The 20,345-nt window shown below is 35.4% G+C and overlaps 1 protein-coding gene across 6 annotated transcripts in view; it reads left to right on the top strand.

Annotated features, from left to right (window-relative positions):
* STXBP5L (syntaxin binding protein 5L) overlaps window positions 1-20,345 on the top strand; it is a 491,711-nt gene that overhangs the window by 176,999 nt on the left and 294,367 nt on the right. For all 6 annotated transcript variants that reach the window (XM_024244879.3, XM_024244878.3, XM_054551430.2 and 3 more), the window contains one exon: window positions 863-926. In XM_024244879.3, coding sequence (XP_024100647.3) covers window positions 863-926 — 64 coding nt within the window. The remainder of the gene's footprint in view (window positions 1-862; window positions 927-20,345) is intronic.

The following is a 20,345-nucleotide window of genomic DNA, read 5'->3' as shown; positions in this document are numbered from 1 at the left end:
TTCATGTGTGCTTAAGAAAGAAACTGAAACTATGTTAATATAATCATAATAATAATTTGGCACTGTTAGGTCATGGAGAAAGGCTGTGGAAAGTGGAGCAATAATAAAACCCTTCTTAGATCAGATCATATTTAATCATGACATAATCATTTTCAAAGTGATGTAAGTTAAACTAGCTTATAAAAGAAACATGCCAGATATGAGAGTAGAATAAATTTAAAGTCAGATTGATAGAGAGCCCAGGTCTTTTAACAATATTCTGTTAGACTCATAATTATCTGTTATTTATTATACTAAATAACCTGACAAGTGTGGTATAACCAGTGAACTAGGTTTCACTCCAATTTTTTGTTTTTCTGTAAAAGGGTTATCACTAGAGTAGATTTATTTTTAAATCAAAGGTGCCACTGTACTTTTCTTTAGGGGAAAATAATCAGAGGAGATTTCGTGTAAAAGGAAATCTTAAATCAGGTATGTACTTTGCAATTTAATTGAGACAGTTTTACACCATTACCTTTGTAGCTGTAGTGTTCTTTTATCTATGTAAATAAAAATTCAATTAAAAAAATTCAGAGGCGCTTATCTGACAACAAATGTTTCAAATAATAAAGAACCCCATTGTTATTAGGATCTTTGTGTTTTAACCTGATTTAAAAAAAAAACATAAATAAGTAGTTTGTAGTTAGTAAACAGAAATGCAGTTAGTATTGGTAAAGTAAATCAAAAACTTAAGTGAATCTGAGCTTAACGCTAGAATGGTGGGATTTTATTCCAGTGTAATCTTAATTTCTTTGTTTCAGTCTCTAGTGGTAAGGTATTTTAATGTTTGGTTTTTAATTATTGTTTTGAATTGATTTAACAGATCCACCAAGACTCATCCAGGTCCAGTTGTACATTTAAGTGACAGCCCAAGAGATGAAGGCAAAGTAAGTATTATGATATCTTTATTACTACTTTTATTTTCCCCATTCTTGAAAAAAGGTGTTTCTTACTATTATTTTATATCTAGTATCTAGCCCAGTTGATAGCATTTTATATTATGTAAAATGAAAATGTGTTGAATCAACGAATGAGTAAATGAATGAATTAATTAATCATGCTACTGATGGTCCCAAATTAAGTCTTTAGCTTTACTGAGAGATAAAATCGGTATTTAATTCTGGCATTTTGAGAATGATAACATGTAGAACAACTTTAATTTTCAAATACTCTATGCTTGAATTTAATAATATGATTATAATTTGCCTTTGTTACTCAGTTTGGTAATGAAAAATGACCAATATTAAATAACATAAATTAGCCAATCTTGATTTCATTAACATGTACTAATAGATAAAATGTTATCAGATTACAGAAATAATTCTTATTCACTTTGATTATTTCATAATTTGCCTTTGATGGTGAGGAAACAGTTGAAAACATGAAAATTAGATATTTTTAATAATTAATTAATATTAATAAATTATTTAGTATATAGGTTTGGTTCTTTATTTTTAAAGGATAGAAACTGAATTAGCCTATCAAAAATCGAACCTGAAAGGCAAGTCCACCCACCCAAGGAATAAAATTGGATCCCTTCAAATTGATCCACAAGTACAATGTAATTCCAATCAGGTGCCATCAGAGTTTATTTTTTAAGAATTCAAAAGGTGATTTTAAAATTTATTAAGAAAAGAAAATGTATATGAATAGCCATGACATTTTTGAAAAAGAAATACAGTGTTATATTGGTACAGGGGTACACAAGAAGACCAGTGTATCTAAATAGATAAATCCCCAAATAGTTCAGGTATTTGGAAAAATGTTATATATTTTAAAGAAGATGTCTGAGGACATAATCAGCTATTGAATAAATGGTACTGGATAATTGGTTCTTCACTTTGAAAAGAATAATAAGATCTCTGCCTCATAGATACATAAAGAACCAATGTTTAATAAACATTAAAATCACAACTCAGAAAGTATTCAAAGATGCTTGTAGGATAGGGTTGTTAGTTACTGTGGAGTAGGGACACTCGGGCAAAATCTAAAAACTTTAGGGCATATGCTATAAGAAGACTCTCATAATAAGAGATAGCCAACAAAGTGGGAGGTAATATTTCCTACATGTCACAAATAATGAACACGTAAAATATATAAAGAACTTGTACTAAATCCTCATCTTGTAGTAAGAAATCAATATATAATATCTAATGACTAAATCAGAAAATATCAATATAAACATATTTAGACATATGAAAATAAGTCTACCAAAAAAGATGATTTTAAAAGTTGATGTCATTGCCTCTTACTTCTAGAGAGAAGGATTTGGCAGTGAGGAGGAAACAGTCTCACTAGTAATTAGGGAAATACAATATACAATTTGTCAACATCATACTGACAAAATGTTAAACACTAAAATTATTAATTTAAAATATCAGAGAATGGAAAAAGCACTGGGAAATAGCCATCTAAATATATGTATATATACCAGGATGAGCAATTAAGCATTATCAACATTTAAAACATATATTCATTTTTAGAATTTGTTATGACCTAGAAAATTCATTTCCGATATCTATATTGTTTATGTGACTAATGGTGCAAACTATTAAAATAGTCTAAATGTCTCTTAATAGAATATTGAATAAATGAATGCTGATATATTCATACTGTGGAATGCTGTGTTGATATGGAAAGTTCTTTAAGACACATTTTTTAAAAGAAAAGTTGCAGAACAGTAAGGTATAAAACCACTTGAACATTGCCTTTATATTTGTACTTGCATATTCAAATGCCTAAGAAAAAAAAAGCCTGAAAGAATATAGACAAATCTGGGAGAACACTAAAGATTGGAATTGGGGAAAATGGTCAAAGATATTCTTATTTTATTTGTGTTGTTCAAATTTTTATGAAAGAATATAATGTGGCAATTGTTTAATTACAAATTAAAAGGACTGCAAAATAAATGAATATTGGCATCAGAAAACTATAGGTTTGAGTTGTGGCTCTAGCATTTATTAGCATATAATCTTGAATAAATCACTTTACTTCTTGTATATCAGTTTTTCCATCAATAGTCTTTTGTCACAGAAGTTTTTTTTTATTTTAATATATGCAGTTTTATCAGTCTTTTCATGTGATTCTCGCTTTTTGTTTCTTATTCAGTAAATATTTCCCTACCAGAGAGAAAATACAATTCTATTTTTTTCTATTGGTTTTAAGACCTTGCATTTCACAATTAGATTTTAATCTTCACGTAATTTATTTTATGATGGTTTCATGCAGTAGACTTTTATTTGCACATGTAAATAATTCATTTATTGTATAGTGAATCTATTTTCCATTGATTTATACACCTCACTCACATATCAAGTTCCAATATTTGGGTAGGTTTCCTGGGCTTAACCTTTTGCTGAATTATTTATCTACTATTATACTAATGACATACTTTATTAATTATAATAACTTACAAAATGTCTTGATATCTGGTAAGCTGGTCCCTTTTCTTTTTCTAAATTATCTTGGCTATTTCTGACTCATTCTTCTAGTATATGAATTTTGGAATCAGCTTATCAAGCTCAATGTGATTCTCAATTGGGATTTTGTTTGAAATTTGAATGTATAACTTATAGAAAATTTACATGTTAAGATATGGGTGTTCCATCTATAAATATCTTTACTTTGGCTTTCATTTGTTTTGCTGTATAACTATAAATTTTTTATAAAAGTCTTTTATATCTTCTGCTAGCTTAATTCGATAATAAGTACCTTATAGAGTTTATTGCTCTTGTGACTTGTGACTTAATCTTCTTAAAATAAGTTTCATAATTGATTATCTTTAGATTATCAAATATTATTGATTTTTTAATATTTTGTATTCAGTTGCATCATTGAATGTTTTGTTTTTAATAGCTGTCCTTAGATTCTCTGGAATATTCTATTTATAAAAACAGAAAATATAGACAAATTTTCTTCCTTTCCAATATTTATGGTTATATATATCTTTTTTGTTTTATTGACTAGGACCCCAGTGCAGTGTTGAGTAAAAATTGTTTTAGTGGGAACTTTTTTTTGTTTCCAACTTCAAAGGAAATGCCTCCACGATTTCAGCATTAAGTAAAACGGTTGTTGCAGATCTTTGATTGCTTTTATGAAGTTAAAAACATTCCACCTATTTCCAATATTCTAAGAGTTTAAAATTATGAATAGTGTCAAATTTTATTGAATGCTTTCTACATGTATCAATATTATTATTTCTTAACTTGTTAATTTGTTGAATTATGTTAATAGATTTTCTAACTTTAAACATATTTGTATTTCTGGGATAAATTCAACTTGGAAGGGGAAAGCTTCCCTTGGAAGCTAATTGGTGAAGTGCAAGAAGGAACAAACTGCTAAAGTTAAGGTTCCTACAAAATCAAGATAATATGGTTGGGCATGATGGCTCACGCCTGTAATTCCAGCACTTTGGGAGGCCGAGGTGGGCGGATCACCTGAGGTCAGGAGTTCAAGACCAGCCTGGCCAACATGGTGGAACCCTGTCTGTACCAAAAACACACAAAAAATTAGCCTGGCGTGGTGGCATGCGCCTGTAGTCCCAGCTACTTGGAAGCTGAGGCAAGAGAATTGCTTGAACCCAGGAGGTGGAGGTTGCAGTGAGCTGACATTATGCCACTGCATTCTAGCCTGGGCAACAGAGCAAGACTCCATCTCAAAAAAAAAAAAAAAAAAATCAAGATAATGTCATAGAATCAGAAAATAGGCCATCTTTCCCCCAATATATCATTTATAAAGAAACTGTGCATTGGTCTATCGAATACAAAAGGGTACTCTTGAGCTGAGAGATGCCTGTATTGATTTGGTACAGCATTGACTGAATCTGCTTGAATTCTCTTCGCTTCTCTTGTCTCCCAAACAAATGATCTCCCAAACAAGGACTGTTTGCTTCACTTCATGTTTGGCAAAATTAATTGAGCTATTTCCAGGTCTCTGGCTCCTTTCATTAATTCTGGATTCAGAAGATGTGCTACAACATAAGGCATTCAATCTGGCTTCCCTAACACACACCAAAGGGGTCAAATGACACAATTCTGAGAGGGGGTGTTAACCTCCCATGGAGAAAACCTTGACCAATGTTAGGCAAGAGACACGTAATAAATTCTTCCTCTCTTCCTCCTTATTATTTGGCTAATTTGAGACATAGTTTTCTCACATAAACTTTTGGAGATTTCTTGCAAGACCATGCTACACCTGACCAGTGATGTCTCTTCTGCTTCTCCCCATGAAATAGTAGTTAGTGTGATAATGAATCATCTTTCTTTTATTATTGCAACCCTGAGATTGCACTCCTCCCTTAAACAGTGGGATTAAACCCTGCCTCAGGCTTTTTTTGTACACACTCCTGGTTAAGATAACAGTTACTACAATTATTCTAGATAAGGGACTGGAAACTACAGCCACAAACCAAATCTGGCATGCTGCCTGTTTTCTCAAAATGTTTTATTGAACACAGCCATGCTCATTCATTAACATATGTCTGTGGCTGCTTTCTTGCTGTAAGAGTAAAGCTGAGCAGTTGGGCTGCAAAGCCTAAAATGTTCACTATCTGGCCTTTACATAAAAAGTTTGCCAACTCCTGTTCTAGTTTGTAAACCCTCAGTATTGGATTTTTGAAGTTAGGTTGTCTCCTGTCTAAAATCAGCAAACCTGTTGAAGGTACCAGGTGAAATGAATTAAACTCTTCCATGCAGTGACATCACAGTTACTTTAAAAGTGTTCTTCTGTGATTAGGGACTAATTTTTCTCTGCTAGAAAGATAAGACAAAGGGAGATCAAGTAGTCATGGTGTTTAATTGATATGGGGTAATGATAATTACATAATGATGATGAAATAAAATAACTTCCTTTGAGGGCACTTGTATTAGTTTCCCATTGTCAAAATAAATTATCATAAATTCAATGGCTTAAAACAAAACAATTTATTATCTTTCAGTTCTGTAGGCCAGAAGTTCAACACAGGTCTCACTGGGCAAAAATCAAGGTATCAGCAGGGTTGCATTCCTTTTTAGTAATTCTAGAAGATAATCTGATTTCTTGCCTTTTTCAGAGGCTGCAAAATTCCTTGGCTTGCAGCCCCTTTGTCTATCTTCAAATCCAACAGCATAGTATCTCTCTGACTCTTCTTCCACAATTGTGCCTCTTTCTCACCACAACTGGGAAACGTTCTTCACTTTTATAAAATCTTTTTTTTTGTTGTTGTTGTTATGTAAGGAACATATTGACAGATTCCAAGGATTAGAGTGTGGATGTCTTTGGGAGTCCTTTATTCTTCCTACATCATCTCAGAACACTTAATTACTGATTTACCAAATCCCAGAAGTCCTCTAAGGTATATTTAAAGGAACTCTTACCTCATGTAGCTCTAGGGAAGACTGTGCTAAAAATAGGCCCAGGAGCTGCTTATAAGGAGACCAAATACATAACTTTGGTAGGTCTCATTTGTTAAAATCAGAGCCCTGATAAGGAAAGAGTATGACCTTTGTATATTAGTTTCCTATGGCTGCCATAACATATGACCACAATGTGGGTGACTTAAAACAAAGAAGTTTATTTTTTCCTAGTTCTAACAACCAGAAGTCTAAAACTAAAGTATCAGTTAGGCTGCGCTCCCTCTGAAGACTCTAGAGGAGACTTCTTCCTTGCCTTTTCCAGCTTAGGTGGCTCCTGATGTTCCTTGACTTGTGGCAGTATAACACCAATCTCTGCCTTCATTTTCCATTTCACATGATCTTCTCTATGTCTTCTCCTCTTTTGATAACAACAGCAGTCATTGGATTTAGGGTGGGCCTAGGATGGGATTTAGGGCCCACCCTAAATCCAGAATGATTTCCTCTTGAAATCCTTAACTAATTACATCTGCAAAGATTCTATTTCTGAATAAAGTCACATTCTGAGGTTCTGGGTGCACATGAATTTTTGAGAGCACTATTCAACTATTAACCTGGGATGGAAAAATTTGCATGGATAAGCCTGAGAATATTGTAAACCCCAGCAACCCCCAATTTCCTGAAACACTTCTGGTCAGCAGAAGTACCTCTTTCACCATTTCTGGAGGAGAACAGTTTCCCTTTTCTGGGTGACTGTGTAATGACTTCACCTAAAATAATTTCCTCGTATGATGATGTTTTTCCCCACAAGACCACCTCCAGTATCATTACATCCAGGCAAACAACCAGAATCAGATATCAGATCTCAGCACAGCCTAACACAGAAGCATAAATCTTCCTCCAGGAATAAATAAACTATACTTGAAAGAAATAGAATACCTACCAAAGGAATTGAGGAGATGACTAATACTGTCATTCACCAATGAAATGTGTTTAGAGTGGTTTTTAAGGACTTGAACTTGGGGGCTGCATAGAGGAGACTTTATTTTTATGGGGGCAGTTACTTATGATTTTGGATTTAGTGCTTTGGCAGGGACACTTGGATATGGTCCTATTAGTAATTTGCTGGGATGGCCCCTTGAAGCCTAGACTAAAAAAAAGTCATATAGTAAATAAAGTAGAGATATCAGAGTCTTTTGGTATGGTATTAAAGAAGGGATCGGGGGATGATAATGTTAAAACGAATGTATTATGTTTGTTCCGGCAACTCACCTTTTGACTGTGTTCCTTAGGAGGCTTCTGAGGAGACTGTCTTCACTTAACCTAATAAGAAATGCCCTAGAAAGGAAAATATTAGCATATTTGAGAAGCTTGGTAGTGGTTGTCCCTTTTAAGGCCCTTGTTGACAGTAGGAGTTGATGGAAGAGAGCCAGGTTCCATAATATTCATGGATTGTATAGGCCAGGTCACAAAATTTAACCATCTGGCAATATGGGCTTAATTACCATAATAAGCAGCAAGGCTGGAGTGGCAATGCAGGAATCTATGGTAATGGCTAATATATCATGATGTTTGTAGGAGCAAAATAAGGTGGGAAGCTGACTGGAATGTTGTTTGCCTTGCATGATCAGAAAAAAATTAAAAGCAGTTTAATTTTTGACAGTCACCCTCAAAATGGAAAATCACAATATCTCATCAGGTTTTCAAATATAAGTCAGTTTGCAGATTCAGAATCTATTGATTAAAAAAGGAGCTAGTTGTCACTGAAAAAGAATCCTGAAATGCTATAATAAGTACATATAGTAATTATAGAAACATCTGTGATCATTTGCAGGAGTAACTGTTTAGTTTTCAGGACTGTTAGATATAGGGTCAGAGCAGACATTAATACTGGGAAATTTAAAAAAAGCAATTATGGTCCTCCAGTTAGAGGCAAGACATACGGAATTAAATACCCAGTTGATAGACGGAGTTTTGGCCCAAGTCTAATCTCACAGTAGATCTAGTGGGTATGCAGACATACCCAGTTATTTTCTCCAAATGTATAACTTGACAGATATGCTTAGTAGCTGGAATAATACTCATATTGGTTTGCTTACCCTGCAATTAGAGGCACACAGTGGGAAAGGAAAATGGAATCTCCTGAAACTGTCTTCCTCTGCCAGTATTGTAATCAGAAGCAATATAGCATCTCTGAAGGAACTGCAGAGATTAGCACAATTAGACTTGAATGACATAATGGTAGTGGTCACCAATACATATTGTTGAGTTCCATTGTGTAGGTTTTGCAAAAAAACAAAATAGATTGAGGTTGGTAATAGTACATCGCTATAAAAATAACCAGGTGACAGTCCCAATCACGGCTGCCTAGATTTTATGGGTATAGATCAACACAACCTATGGTACCTAATATACAATTATATATTTAGTGAAATCTTTTTTTCACATGGATGTGGGATGGACCCCATATTCATCAACAGAGGGGAATGAAAGAAAGGACTGCAGTATAAATTCAAAATCTTTCTCCAGGACTATGTTATTTTTCCTGCTCTCAGTCATAATATAATTCTCAGGAATCTTGATTGTCTGGACATTCTTTAGAAAGTATACCAATTCACTTTTTTGCCTATGTAATGCTAACTGGATCTGGTGAGCAGACTTGGTGAGTACCTTTATAACTCATAAGATTCATGTTTCAGAGGGTGGGAAGAAAATACCACAAAGATCCAGGGGCCTGTGCCAGATATGAAGATTTTGAGGGTCTTAGGGTCTGCGGCATACAGAGCATCTCCTCTAAATTAAAGCATAAGCAATTTTACTTTCCCTAAGAAAGTGTCACATCACTTGCTGGGGCTTTTGGATTTGAATCATAGTTTATAATGTCCTTGAAATTACTGAATCAACTAATTTTTATATCACCCAAAAGTCCGCCAGTTTTGAGTGAAAGCCTAGAGAAAAAGCTGGTAGTGTTTGTCCCCTAAGTCAAAGATGCTTTGCAAGCTACTGTACTACTTGGGATGTATGATTTTATAGATCTGATAGAACTTAATGCACCTGGTAGATAAAATGTTCTATTGGAAATCCCTCTAGAGGAGTCATAGCAGTTACTATCCATTTTCAAAGCAACTCCTGACATGCTCCTGGGCCCTTGTAGAGACTGAACCATGGAACGCCGAATGACTATGTTACCTGTGCTGTCCATTATGAGTTACATATTATATTCACTGAGTCATAAAATTGGGTGGGAGACATGGTATATTTAGGATGTTAGCCTTGAGTTTTCAAGAGCTGTTAGTGAATTAGATGTACACCGAGCCCAGAATTCCATCTGTTGCAAAAATGCCTCCCTCTCGACCTACATATATAATCTCATGGGATTGGAGGGAAATACCTAAAACCAATTGACAGAGGAGAAAAGAAGTTATGCCTACTTCATAGACAAGTGAGAAGATTGGTTGCCATTAGCTGGTTACAGACTGTTGCTCAATTACATCTCTACTAAGGGCTAACCCTGAATGACCCTGGTAAAGAAAATCATCACAGTGGGTAGAGCCAATTGCAGTATACTGTATTATGCATTTCATATGAATAATGACACAATAATTTAAAATTCAGAAAAATTTTCTTCCACTTGAAAATGTTAAAACTCTTCATTAAACAACTATTAGATCAAGTAGAAAATACAAATCAAAATAGGTGAACATATAAACATCAAAATAGTGATATATATATCAGAATCTATGGCATATAATGAAAATAATTACCAAAACATTTTGTAGTCTTTAAATCATATATCAATAGAATTATAAATTAAAATACATAAATCTAATATGAAACAGAAAGCTAGAAAAAAGATCAAGAAAATAAAGCAAAAGGAAGCATAACAGACATAAAGAGATAAGAGCAGAACTTCAGTTAGTTCTGATTGTAAGCTATGTTATAAATTAATCAACATGCTAGTTCTTTGAATAGAACATAAACAAAATATGCAAACCAACATCCAACCTAATCAAGAAAAACATGGAGAAAACAAAGTTACACAGGATAATACATGAAACAAGAGGAAATCATACTAAAACTAAGGACATTTTTAAACTTTTGAGTTAAATCATTTTACAGAGCTCTAAGCAGGTAGATATAAAAGCCTACATAAAATGGGTAATCCCATAGGGAAATTATTAACAGTGATACCAATGGAGACAGAAAGTTTAAGAAAATGAGAAAGTTATTAAATTATTACTCCCACCCAAAAGTACAAGACAAATGACTTTATAATGGAATTTTACAAATTTTTCAAATATTAGATAATACCAATGCTACATAGACTGTTCTTAAAAAGAGATTGCCAAACTATGGCCAGTGGGACAAATATGGCCTGCCTGTTATTATTTTAAATAAAGTTTTATTGGAGATTGTGTAGTCTAGAAAGCCTAAAATATGTACTGTTTGGTCTATTACAGAAAAAGTTTACCAACCCCTGTTCTGAGTATAGTTTCAAAAAAGAAAAAAATTCAAATTGTTTTTATGAAGCAATTATAAGAGTGATAATTAAACCTAATAAAAGTTGCATAAAAAGAAAACTGGATTTATTGGATGTATTAATATCAATGGAAAAGGAGTGATATCAGCAAAGTGGCAGAATAGGAAGCCTGGGCTTTCATTCTCACAAACACACAGATTCAGCTACAATTCACATATAAATTCCCTTTGTGAGAAATGACAAAGTAATTGAAAAGTTTCTAAACCCCAGGATAACATGAAACCAGATTCATTAACACCAGTAAGGAGATTCAGGATGCCTTCTTACCAGAAACCTTGCTCCTGGTGCAGTGCCATATGGTCGAGGAGAGATTTCCTGGGTTGCAGCTTCACCTAAGGGAGGTAAGAACTTTGTTCATATGTTTAGCACCTCAATTTTTCCAAAGGGGCTCCCCAGAGAATTGGCTTCTATCTTGCCAGTCTTAGAGCACTGACAGCTCTGAAACAGCCTACCTGCCTAGACAAGAATGGAGGCAGCAAATTGCGCTGATAAACACTTTTGACCCTCCCTGCCCTGCTGCTTAGCACAGAGGACAGATGAAAAATCCCAGCTCTCAGCTTACCCCTTAGGTTGAAAAGAGTGGATCTGTGCATCCAGTGCCCCAACTTCTTTGGGGGTGCCAAAAACACTAGCACACATCTCACCAGTCCTGAAGCTCTGATGGGTCTGGAACATCTAGCTGCCTGGGAAGAAACAAGGTGGTGGCTTGAGCTGGTAGATGCCATAGCTACCCCACTGGGGTCAGCACAGAGTGAGAAGATAAAGACCACAGATGCCTGTATCTCCATGGGAAAGGAAAGAGTAGATAGAAGTCCTCAGAATCTCTGTGTAGGCCAATTGGTGGGGGACTTCTCTTTGAGGACATTTCAGGAAGACTGAGAGAGATGCCTGCTTTGCCTAAAGTGCAGAAAGCAACATAAAGAGTCAAGGAAAATGAAGAATCAGGCAAACAATTTTTAAACAAAGAATAAGATAATGGAAACCAACCCTAATGAAATAGATTTATATGACTTACCTGATAGAGAATTAAAATAACTCTCAAAAAGAGACTCACTGAGGTCAATAATGCAATTCATGAACAAAACTAGAATTTTCAGCAAAGAGAAGATATTTAAAAGTACTAAACAGAAGGCATGGAGCTGAAGAACACAATAATAGAACTGAAAAAAAAATCACTATAGGGGTCAATAGCAGACTAGATAAAGTAGAAGAAAGGATCATTGAACCCAAAGATAGGTAACTAGAAATAATTCAGACAGAAAAGCAAAAGGAAAACAGAATGAAGAACAGGGAAGATGGCTTATGGGACTTATGGGGTACAATTAAAGTGGGCCACTATGTGTATTATAGAAGATCCATAATGAGAAGAAGCATATCAAGGACCAGAAGGCTTATTTAAACAAACGATGAGAGCTAGGTATGGTGGCTTATGCCTGTATTCCCTGCAGTTTGAGAGGCTGATGTGAGAGGATTGCTTAAGCCCAAGAGTTAGAGACCAGCCTGGACAACATGACAAGACCCTGATTTTATGAAAAAGAAAAAAGATGTAATGATTGAAAGCCTCCCAAATCTGGGGAATGTAGATATCCAAACCCAGGAAGCCCAAGGAATACCAAATAAAATGAACCCAAAGAAATCTACGTTCAGATATGTTATTATCAGATTGTCAGAAGTCAAGGACAAAGAAAGGATTTTTAAAGCAGCAAGAAAAAGTGGATTGTCACATACAAGGGAATCTTTATAAGATAATCCACAGTTTTTAGCAGAAAAATTGCAGGACAGAAAGGAATGGTATAATATATTCACATCCTAAAAGAAAAAAAATACTGTCCATCAGGAATAGTACACTCAATGAAACTGTCCTTCAAAAATGTAAGAGAGATAAAACCTTTCCCAGACAAACAAAAGCTCAGGAAGTTTACCACCACTAGATCTGACTTGCAAGAAATGCTAAAGAGTTCTTCAAGTTGAAGCAAAAGGGAGCAAGATGGCTGTTGTATTAGTCCATTCTCACACTGCTAGGAAGATACTATCTGAGACTGGGTAATTTATAAGCAAAAGAGGTTTAATTGACTCACAGTTCTGCATGGCTGGGGAGGCCTTAAGAAACTTACAATCATGGCGCAAGGCAAAGAGGAAGCAAGGCATGTCTTACATGGCGACAGGTGAGAGAGCGAGCAAAGGGGAAATGCCACACTTTAGAACCATCAGATCTCATGAGAACTCCCTCATTATCAAGAGAACAACAAGGGATTACATGATCCAGTCACCTGCCACCAGTTCCCAACCTTGACACATGGTGATTACAATTTGAGATGAGATTTAGGTGGGGACACAGAGCCAAACCATATCAGCTCTCTTAGTTCATTTTTCTGTTGATTGTAATAGAATGCTTAAAACTGAGAAATTCATAAAGAAAAGGAATTTATTTATCACATTTATGAAGGCTGGGGAGTCTGAGGTCTAGGGAAGGCATTTGGTGAGAACCTTCTTGCTGGTAGGGACTCTGGTGTCCCGAGGTGGTGCAGGGCATCAAATGGTAAGGGAGCAGAGTGTGCTAATATCCTAGCTCAGGTCTTTCTTCTCTTATACAGCCACTAGTTCTCCTCCCATGATGCTTCATTAATTCATTAACCCATTAATTCATTCATTAGGACAGAGCTTGCATGATTGAGTTACCTCTTAAAGGCCCCACTTGTCAATACTGCTACATTGGAGATTAAATTTCTTTTTTTTTTTAAATTATACTTTAAGTTCTAGGTTACATGTGTACAATGTGTAAGTTTGTTACATATGTATACATGTGCCATGTTGGTGTGCTGCACCCATTAACTTGTCATTTACATTAGGTATATCTCCTAATGCTTTCCCTCCCTGCTTCCCCCATCCCATAACAGGCCCTGGTGTGTGATGTTCCCCTTCCTGTGTCCAAGTGTTCTCATTGTTCAATTCCCGCCTATGAGTGAGAATGTGTGGTGTTTGGTTTTTTGTTCTTGTGATAGTTTGCTGAGAATGATGGTTTCCAGCTTCATCCATATCCTTACAAAGGACATGAACTCATCCTTTTTTATGACTGCATAGTATTCCATAGTGTATATGTGCCACATTTTCTTAATCCAGTCTATCATTGATGGACATTTGGGTTGGTTCCAAGTCTTTGCTATTGTGAATAGTGCCGCAATAAACATACATGTGCATGTGCCTTTATAGCAGCATGATTTATAATCCTTTGGGTATATACCCAGTAATGGGATGGCTGGGTCAAATGGTATTTCTAGTTCTAGATCCCTGAGGAATCTCCACACTGTCTTCCACAATGGTTGAACTAGTTTGCAGTCCCACCAACAGTGTAAAAGTGTTCCTGTTTCTCCACATCTTCTCCAGCACCTGTTGTTTCCTGACTTTTTAATTATCGCCATTCTAACTGGCATGAGATGGTATCTCATTGTGGTTTTGATTTGCATTTCTCTGATGGCCAGTAATGATGAGCATTTTTTCATAGTCTGTTGGCTGCATAAATGTCTTCTTTTGAGAAGTATCTGTTCATATCCTTTGCCCACTTTTTGATGGTGTTGTTTGTTTTCTTTTCTTGTAAGTTTGTTTGAGTTCTTTGTAGATTCTGGATATTAGCCCTTTGTCAGATGAGTAGATTGCAAAAATTTTCTCCCATTCTGTAGGTTGCCTGTGAGGAGACATTCAAACCATAGCAATGGTGAAGTAAGACTCATCAGTGATAGTCACCCCATACAACTCACCATAATGTAGAATCAGTGGGAGTGCTAAGCTTGTTTTCCTGCAACTATACGGTCCCATCTGGGGGTGATGGATCATCAGGAATTAGATTAATGACAGATCATCAGGAATTAGATTCTCATAAGGAGCATGCAACCTAGATCCCTTGCATGTGTACTTTACAATAGGGTTCAGAATCCAATGAGAATCTAATGCTGCAGCTGATCTGACAGGAGGTGGAGCTCTGGTGGTAATGCGAGTGACGGGGATCAGCTGTAAATACAGATGACTCTTCACTTGCTTACCTGCCATTCACCTCCTGCTATGTGATCTGGTTCCTAACAGGCCACAGACTGGTACTGTGGCCAGGATTTGGGGACCCCCTGCTCTAGACCACCCTGGTGTCATGAAAATCCACAACACCATCCAATGGGCTGAAGTTCCAGTCTGCATTACCTCTGGTTAACTACAGTGGCCTCAAGCCCCCAGTAATCCTCAGTGACAGGCGGGCTATAGCTACTGAAGGCCTTAGCATGTTCAGGTGCCAGACAGGAACCCATGGCCGTGGTGGAATGAACTTGAGTTCTGGCCTGCATCACCGCTGGCCAACTACAGTGCCCTTAGTCCCTGGATAAACCTCAGTGGCAGGCAGGTTATAGCTGCTGTGGGCTTTAGGCATGCCCTGGTGCCATGCTCATCTTAGTAGCAGTGGACTTTGGGTATAAGTTCAGCAGCCAGAGGATAACTCATGTCTCCCTTTTTCCAATACCAGGCAGCACAGCACAGAGAGAAAAATCATTTGCTTGGCGAAGGAAAGTACAAGCATAGAGTTTTGCTGTAGAACCCAGTATAGTGCCCACCACAGTAAAACTCAACATCTGGCAGATCCCTCCCCACCACAGCTCCTGACTCTAGACTGGTATGCACAGGCAGAGCCTCTAGACCTGCCCTGGTGTCAATTAGGAACCCATGGGCCCCAGCAAAGCAAACTCAGAATCCAACCCACATCACTTCTTGCCTACTTCAGCAGCCTTGAGACTAGAATAAACCTTAGTTGCAGTGCTTAATATCACTAATCATTAGGGAGACCCAAATCAAAACTACAATAAGATACCATCTCACATCAGTGAGAATGGCTATCACTACAATTTTTTAAAAATAACAGATGCCAGCAAGGTTGGAGAGAATAGGTAACACTTATACACTGCTGGTGGGAATGTAAATTAGTTAAGCCATTGTGGAAAGCGATCTAGAGGTTTTCCAAAGAACTGAAAGCAGAGCTACCATTTGATCCAGCAGTCTCACTGCTGGGTATATAGCCAAAGAAATTATAAATTGTTCTACCATAAAGACACATGCATGTGTATGTTCATTGCAGTACTATTCACAATAGCAGAGACATGGAATCAACCTAAGTGCCCATCAATGGTGGACTGGATGAAGAAAATGTGCTACATATACACCATGGAATACTACATAGCTATTTTAAAAAATGAGGTCATGGCCTTTGCAGCACATGGAGGGAGCTGGGGGCCATTATTCTAACCAAATTAACACAGGAACAGAAAACCAAATACTCCATGTGCTCCTTATAAATGGGAGCTAAACATTGTGTACACACAGACACAAAGAAGGGAACAGTAGACACTGCTGCCTATTTTAGGGTGGAGGGTGGGAGGAGGGTGAGGATTGAAAAACTACCTATCAAGTATTATGCTAATTACCTGGGTGACAAAACTATTTGTACACCAAACCCTGATAACATGCAATTTCCCCATGTACCAAATCTGCACACGTACCCCTTAAACCTAAAATAAAAGTTGAAAAGAATAAAAAAAGTGTTGGTTTTTTAAAAATATAAACAAAATTGGCAAACTTTTAGCTAGACTAAGAAAAAAGAATGAAGACCAAATAAATAAAATCAGAGATGAAAAAAAGTTACATCTGATACCACAGAAATTCAAAAGATTGGCAGACTCTTGTGAACAATTTTATGCCAACAGACTGGAAAGCCTAGAAGAAATAGATAAATACCTGGATACCAAAACCAGGTAAGGACATAATAAAAAAGAAAACTGCAGGCAAATATTCCTGTTGAACGTAGATGCAAAATGTTTAACAAAATACTCAACCAAATTCAACAGCACATTAAAAAGATCATTCATTATGACCAAGTGAGATTTATTGCAGGAATACAAAGATGGTTCAACATATTCAAATCAATAAACATAATACATCATATTAACAGAATGAAGGACAAAAACCATATGGTCATTTTAATACATGGAGAAAAGGCATATGACAAAAGTCAACATTCCTTTATGATTTACATTTTCAGTAAATTATATAGAAGGATTGTACCTCAACCCAATAAGGGCCACAATTGACAGAGCCACAGCTAACATCATACTGAATGGGAAAAAGTTAAAAACTTTTTTTCTGACATCTGGAACAAGGTAAGGATGTCCACTCTTGGCAGTCCTATACAACACAGTACTGGAAGTCCTGACCAGAGCAACTAGGCAAGTGAAAGAAATATAAGGCATCTAAATTTGATAGGAGGAAGTTAAATTGTCCCTTTTTGCTGATGACATGATTTTATACATAGAAATCCCTAAATACTCCACTAAAAGGCTTTTAGAATTTGTAAGTGAGTTAAGTTGCAGGTTATAAAATCAACATGCAAAAGTCAGTAGTATATGTGTATGCTAATAGTAAATTATTTGTGAAAGAAATAAACAATTCTGTTTACCATATCCACTAAAAAAACTGGAAATAAATTTAAGGAGGTGAAAGATCTCTACATTGGAAATTATAAAACATTGATAAGAGAATTGAAGACACATAAATGGAAAGCTATCCCATATTCAAGGATTAGGATAATTAATATAGTTAAAATATTTTTACCACTCAGTGTGATCTATAGATTCAATACAATTTCTATCAAAATACCAATATCATTCTTCACAGAAATAGAAAAAACATCACAAAGTTTGTATGGAACCACAAGAGACTCTAAATAACCAAAGCAGTCTTGACCAAAAAGAACAAAGCTGAAGGCATCACATTACCTGACTTCAAAGTATATCACAATGCTATAGTAACCAAAACAGCATGGTGCTGGCATAAAAACAGACACATAGGCTGATGGAACATATTAGAGAGCCCAAAATAAACATCCACACATATACAGCCAATTGATTTTTGACAAATGTGCCAAAAATATGCAATAAAGAAAGGAAAGTCTCCTTAATAAATAATATTGGGAAAACTGTATATGCACATGTGGAAGAATGACATAAGACACTCATTTCTCACTATATGAAAAAATTAAAATAGATTAAATAATTAAGTGTAATTCCTCAAACTGTGAACCTACTGGAAGAAAACATAGGGGAAATGCTTTATGACATGGGTATGGGCAAGGAGTTTTTTGAATAAGAACTCAAGAGCACAGGCAACAAAAGTTAAAATAGACAAATGAGATTATATCACACACAAAAATGTTTGCATAGCAAAGGAAACAACAGAGTGAAAAGACAATCTACAAGTGAAATGTTAGTTATAGAAAAATAAATATGTTCTTACTCATATTGGAGGGTTAAACAAAAATTGAGCTCACAGAATTAAAGTAGCATTGTGGTTATTAGAAACTAGGAAGAGTAGAAGGCAAGGGGAAGAAAGGGAGAAGTTGGTTAATGGATACAAAATTACATCTATATGGAAGGAATGAGTTTTAGCATTCTGTAGCACTATAGGTTGAATATGATTAACAATTATTTAGTGTATATTTATAAAAGCTGAAGAAGATTTTGAATGTTCATAACACAAATTAATTATGAATATTTAAGGTGATAGATATGCTAATTATTGTGATTTGGTCATTACACATTGTTCAAATGTAAAAAAGCACTCTTTCTTATAAACATGTACAATTATTATATGTCAACTAAAAAGAAAAAGAATGACACATGTCAAATTTTAAAAAACTCTATGAGAGGGGTACTATTACACATGAAAAAATTAAGGCGGAATATGAATTAACTTACCCAAGATCGTGTTGCTTGTAAGTATCAGAATTAGTGTTCAAACCTAGGCAATGTGGCTCAGAGTCAATGCTCTTAACAATCACACTATAAGAACAGATATAATAAATATCTACTTACCTGGAGGATATAAATTCTATTTTTATTCCGAGTTCTGAATCAAAACGGTAATTCAAAGGCAGTGAGAACATTAACCTCATCACCATCTTTTTTTTTTTTTTTTTTTTTTTTTTTTTTCAACTTTTTTTTTTTTTTTTTTTCTTTTATTGTAATTATTATTATTATTATTATTATACTTTAGGTTTTATGGTACATGTGCCCAATGTGCATTTAGTTACATATGTATACATGTGCCATGCTGGTGCACTGCACCCACCAACTCGTCATCTAGCATTAGGTATATCTCCCAATGTTATCCCTCCCCCCTCCCCCCAACCCACAACAGTCCCTGAAGTGTGATGTTCCCCTTCCTGTGTCCATGTGTTCTCATTGTTCAATTCCCACCTATGAGTGAGAATATGCGGTCATCACCATCATTTAGTCTCAAAAGAAAATGGTACATATTCTATTGCAACCAGTCAGGATTAATTCTCAAATGTATGAAACTTGAAGAGGGAGGACAATGCAAAGGAAACCATACTTAGTAGCAGAACAGTTATTACTATAAGCAGACTTCAAAGTATGTTGGACAAACCATCACTTATGCTGAAAGTGACAATAAAAGAGTTGGGAAAAAAAGATCACCTACAGAATGAGAGAAAATATTTGTCAACTATACATTCAAGAGTATAAGGGACTCAAACAACTCACCATAAAAAACCAAACAACCCAATCAAAAAATGGACAAAATAGACATGTATATGCACATGTGGAAGAATGACATGAAACACTCATTTCTCACTATGTTAAAAAATTAAAATAAATTAAATAATTAAGTGTAATTCCTCAAACTATGAATGACAATAGACATTTTTCAAAAGAAGACATATTATAAATGGCCAACAAGTATATAGTGAAATGCTCAACATCGCTCATCATCAGGGAAATGCAAATCAAAACCACGGTGAGCTATCACCTCACCGCATTTAGAATTGCCATTATCAAAAAGACAAAAGATAATAAGTACTGGTGAAGATATGGAGAAAGGGTAATGTAAATTGGTATAACCATTGTAGAAAATAGTATGGAGATTCCTCAAATTAAAAATAGAAATACCATATGATTCAGCAATACCACTACTGGGTATATAACTAAATGAATTGCAGTCAATATATCCAAGAGATATCTGCATTCCCATGTTCATCACAACATTATTAACAATGGCCAAGATATGGAATCAATGTAATTATCCATCATTGGATAAATAGATAAAGAAAATATGGTATATATTCACGATGGAATACTATTCAGCCATATAAAATGATGAAATCTTCTCATCTGGGACAACATGGATGAACCTGGAGGACCCTACATTAAGGGAAATAAGCCAGAAACAGAAAGATAAATTCCATATCATCTCACTCATATGTGGAATTTTAAAAAATTGATTACATTGAAGTAGAGAGAGGAAAGGTACTTATCGGCTGCTGAGGTGGTTAATGAGGAGGAATGGATGAGGACATGTTGGTCAAAGAATAACATAATTACAGTTATGTAGCA

Source organism: Pongo abelii, chromosome 2 (genome assembly GCF_028885655.2).
Source record: "Pongo abelii isolate AG06213 chromosome 2, NHGRI_mPonAbe1-v2.0_pri, whole genome shotgun sequence".
Lineage (NCBI taxonomy): Eukaryota > Metazoa > Chordata > Mammalia > Primates > Hominidae > Pongo > Pongo abelii.
Note: the sequence above shows the minus strand (reverse complement) of the source record. Positions and strands in the feature narration are given on the sequence as shown.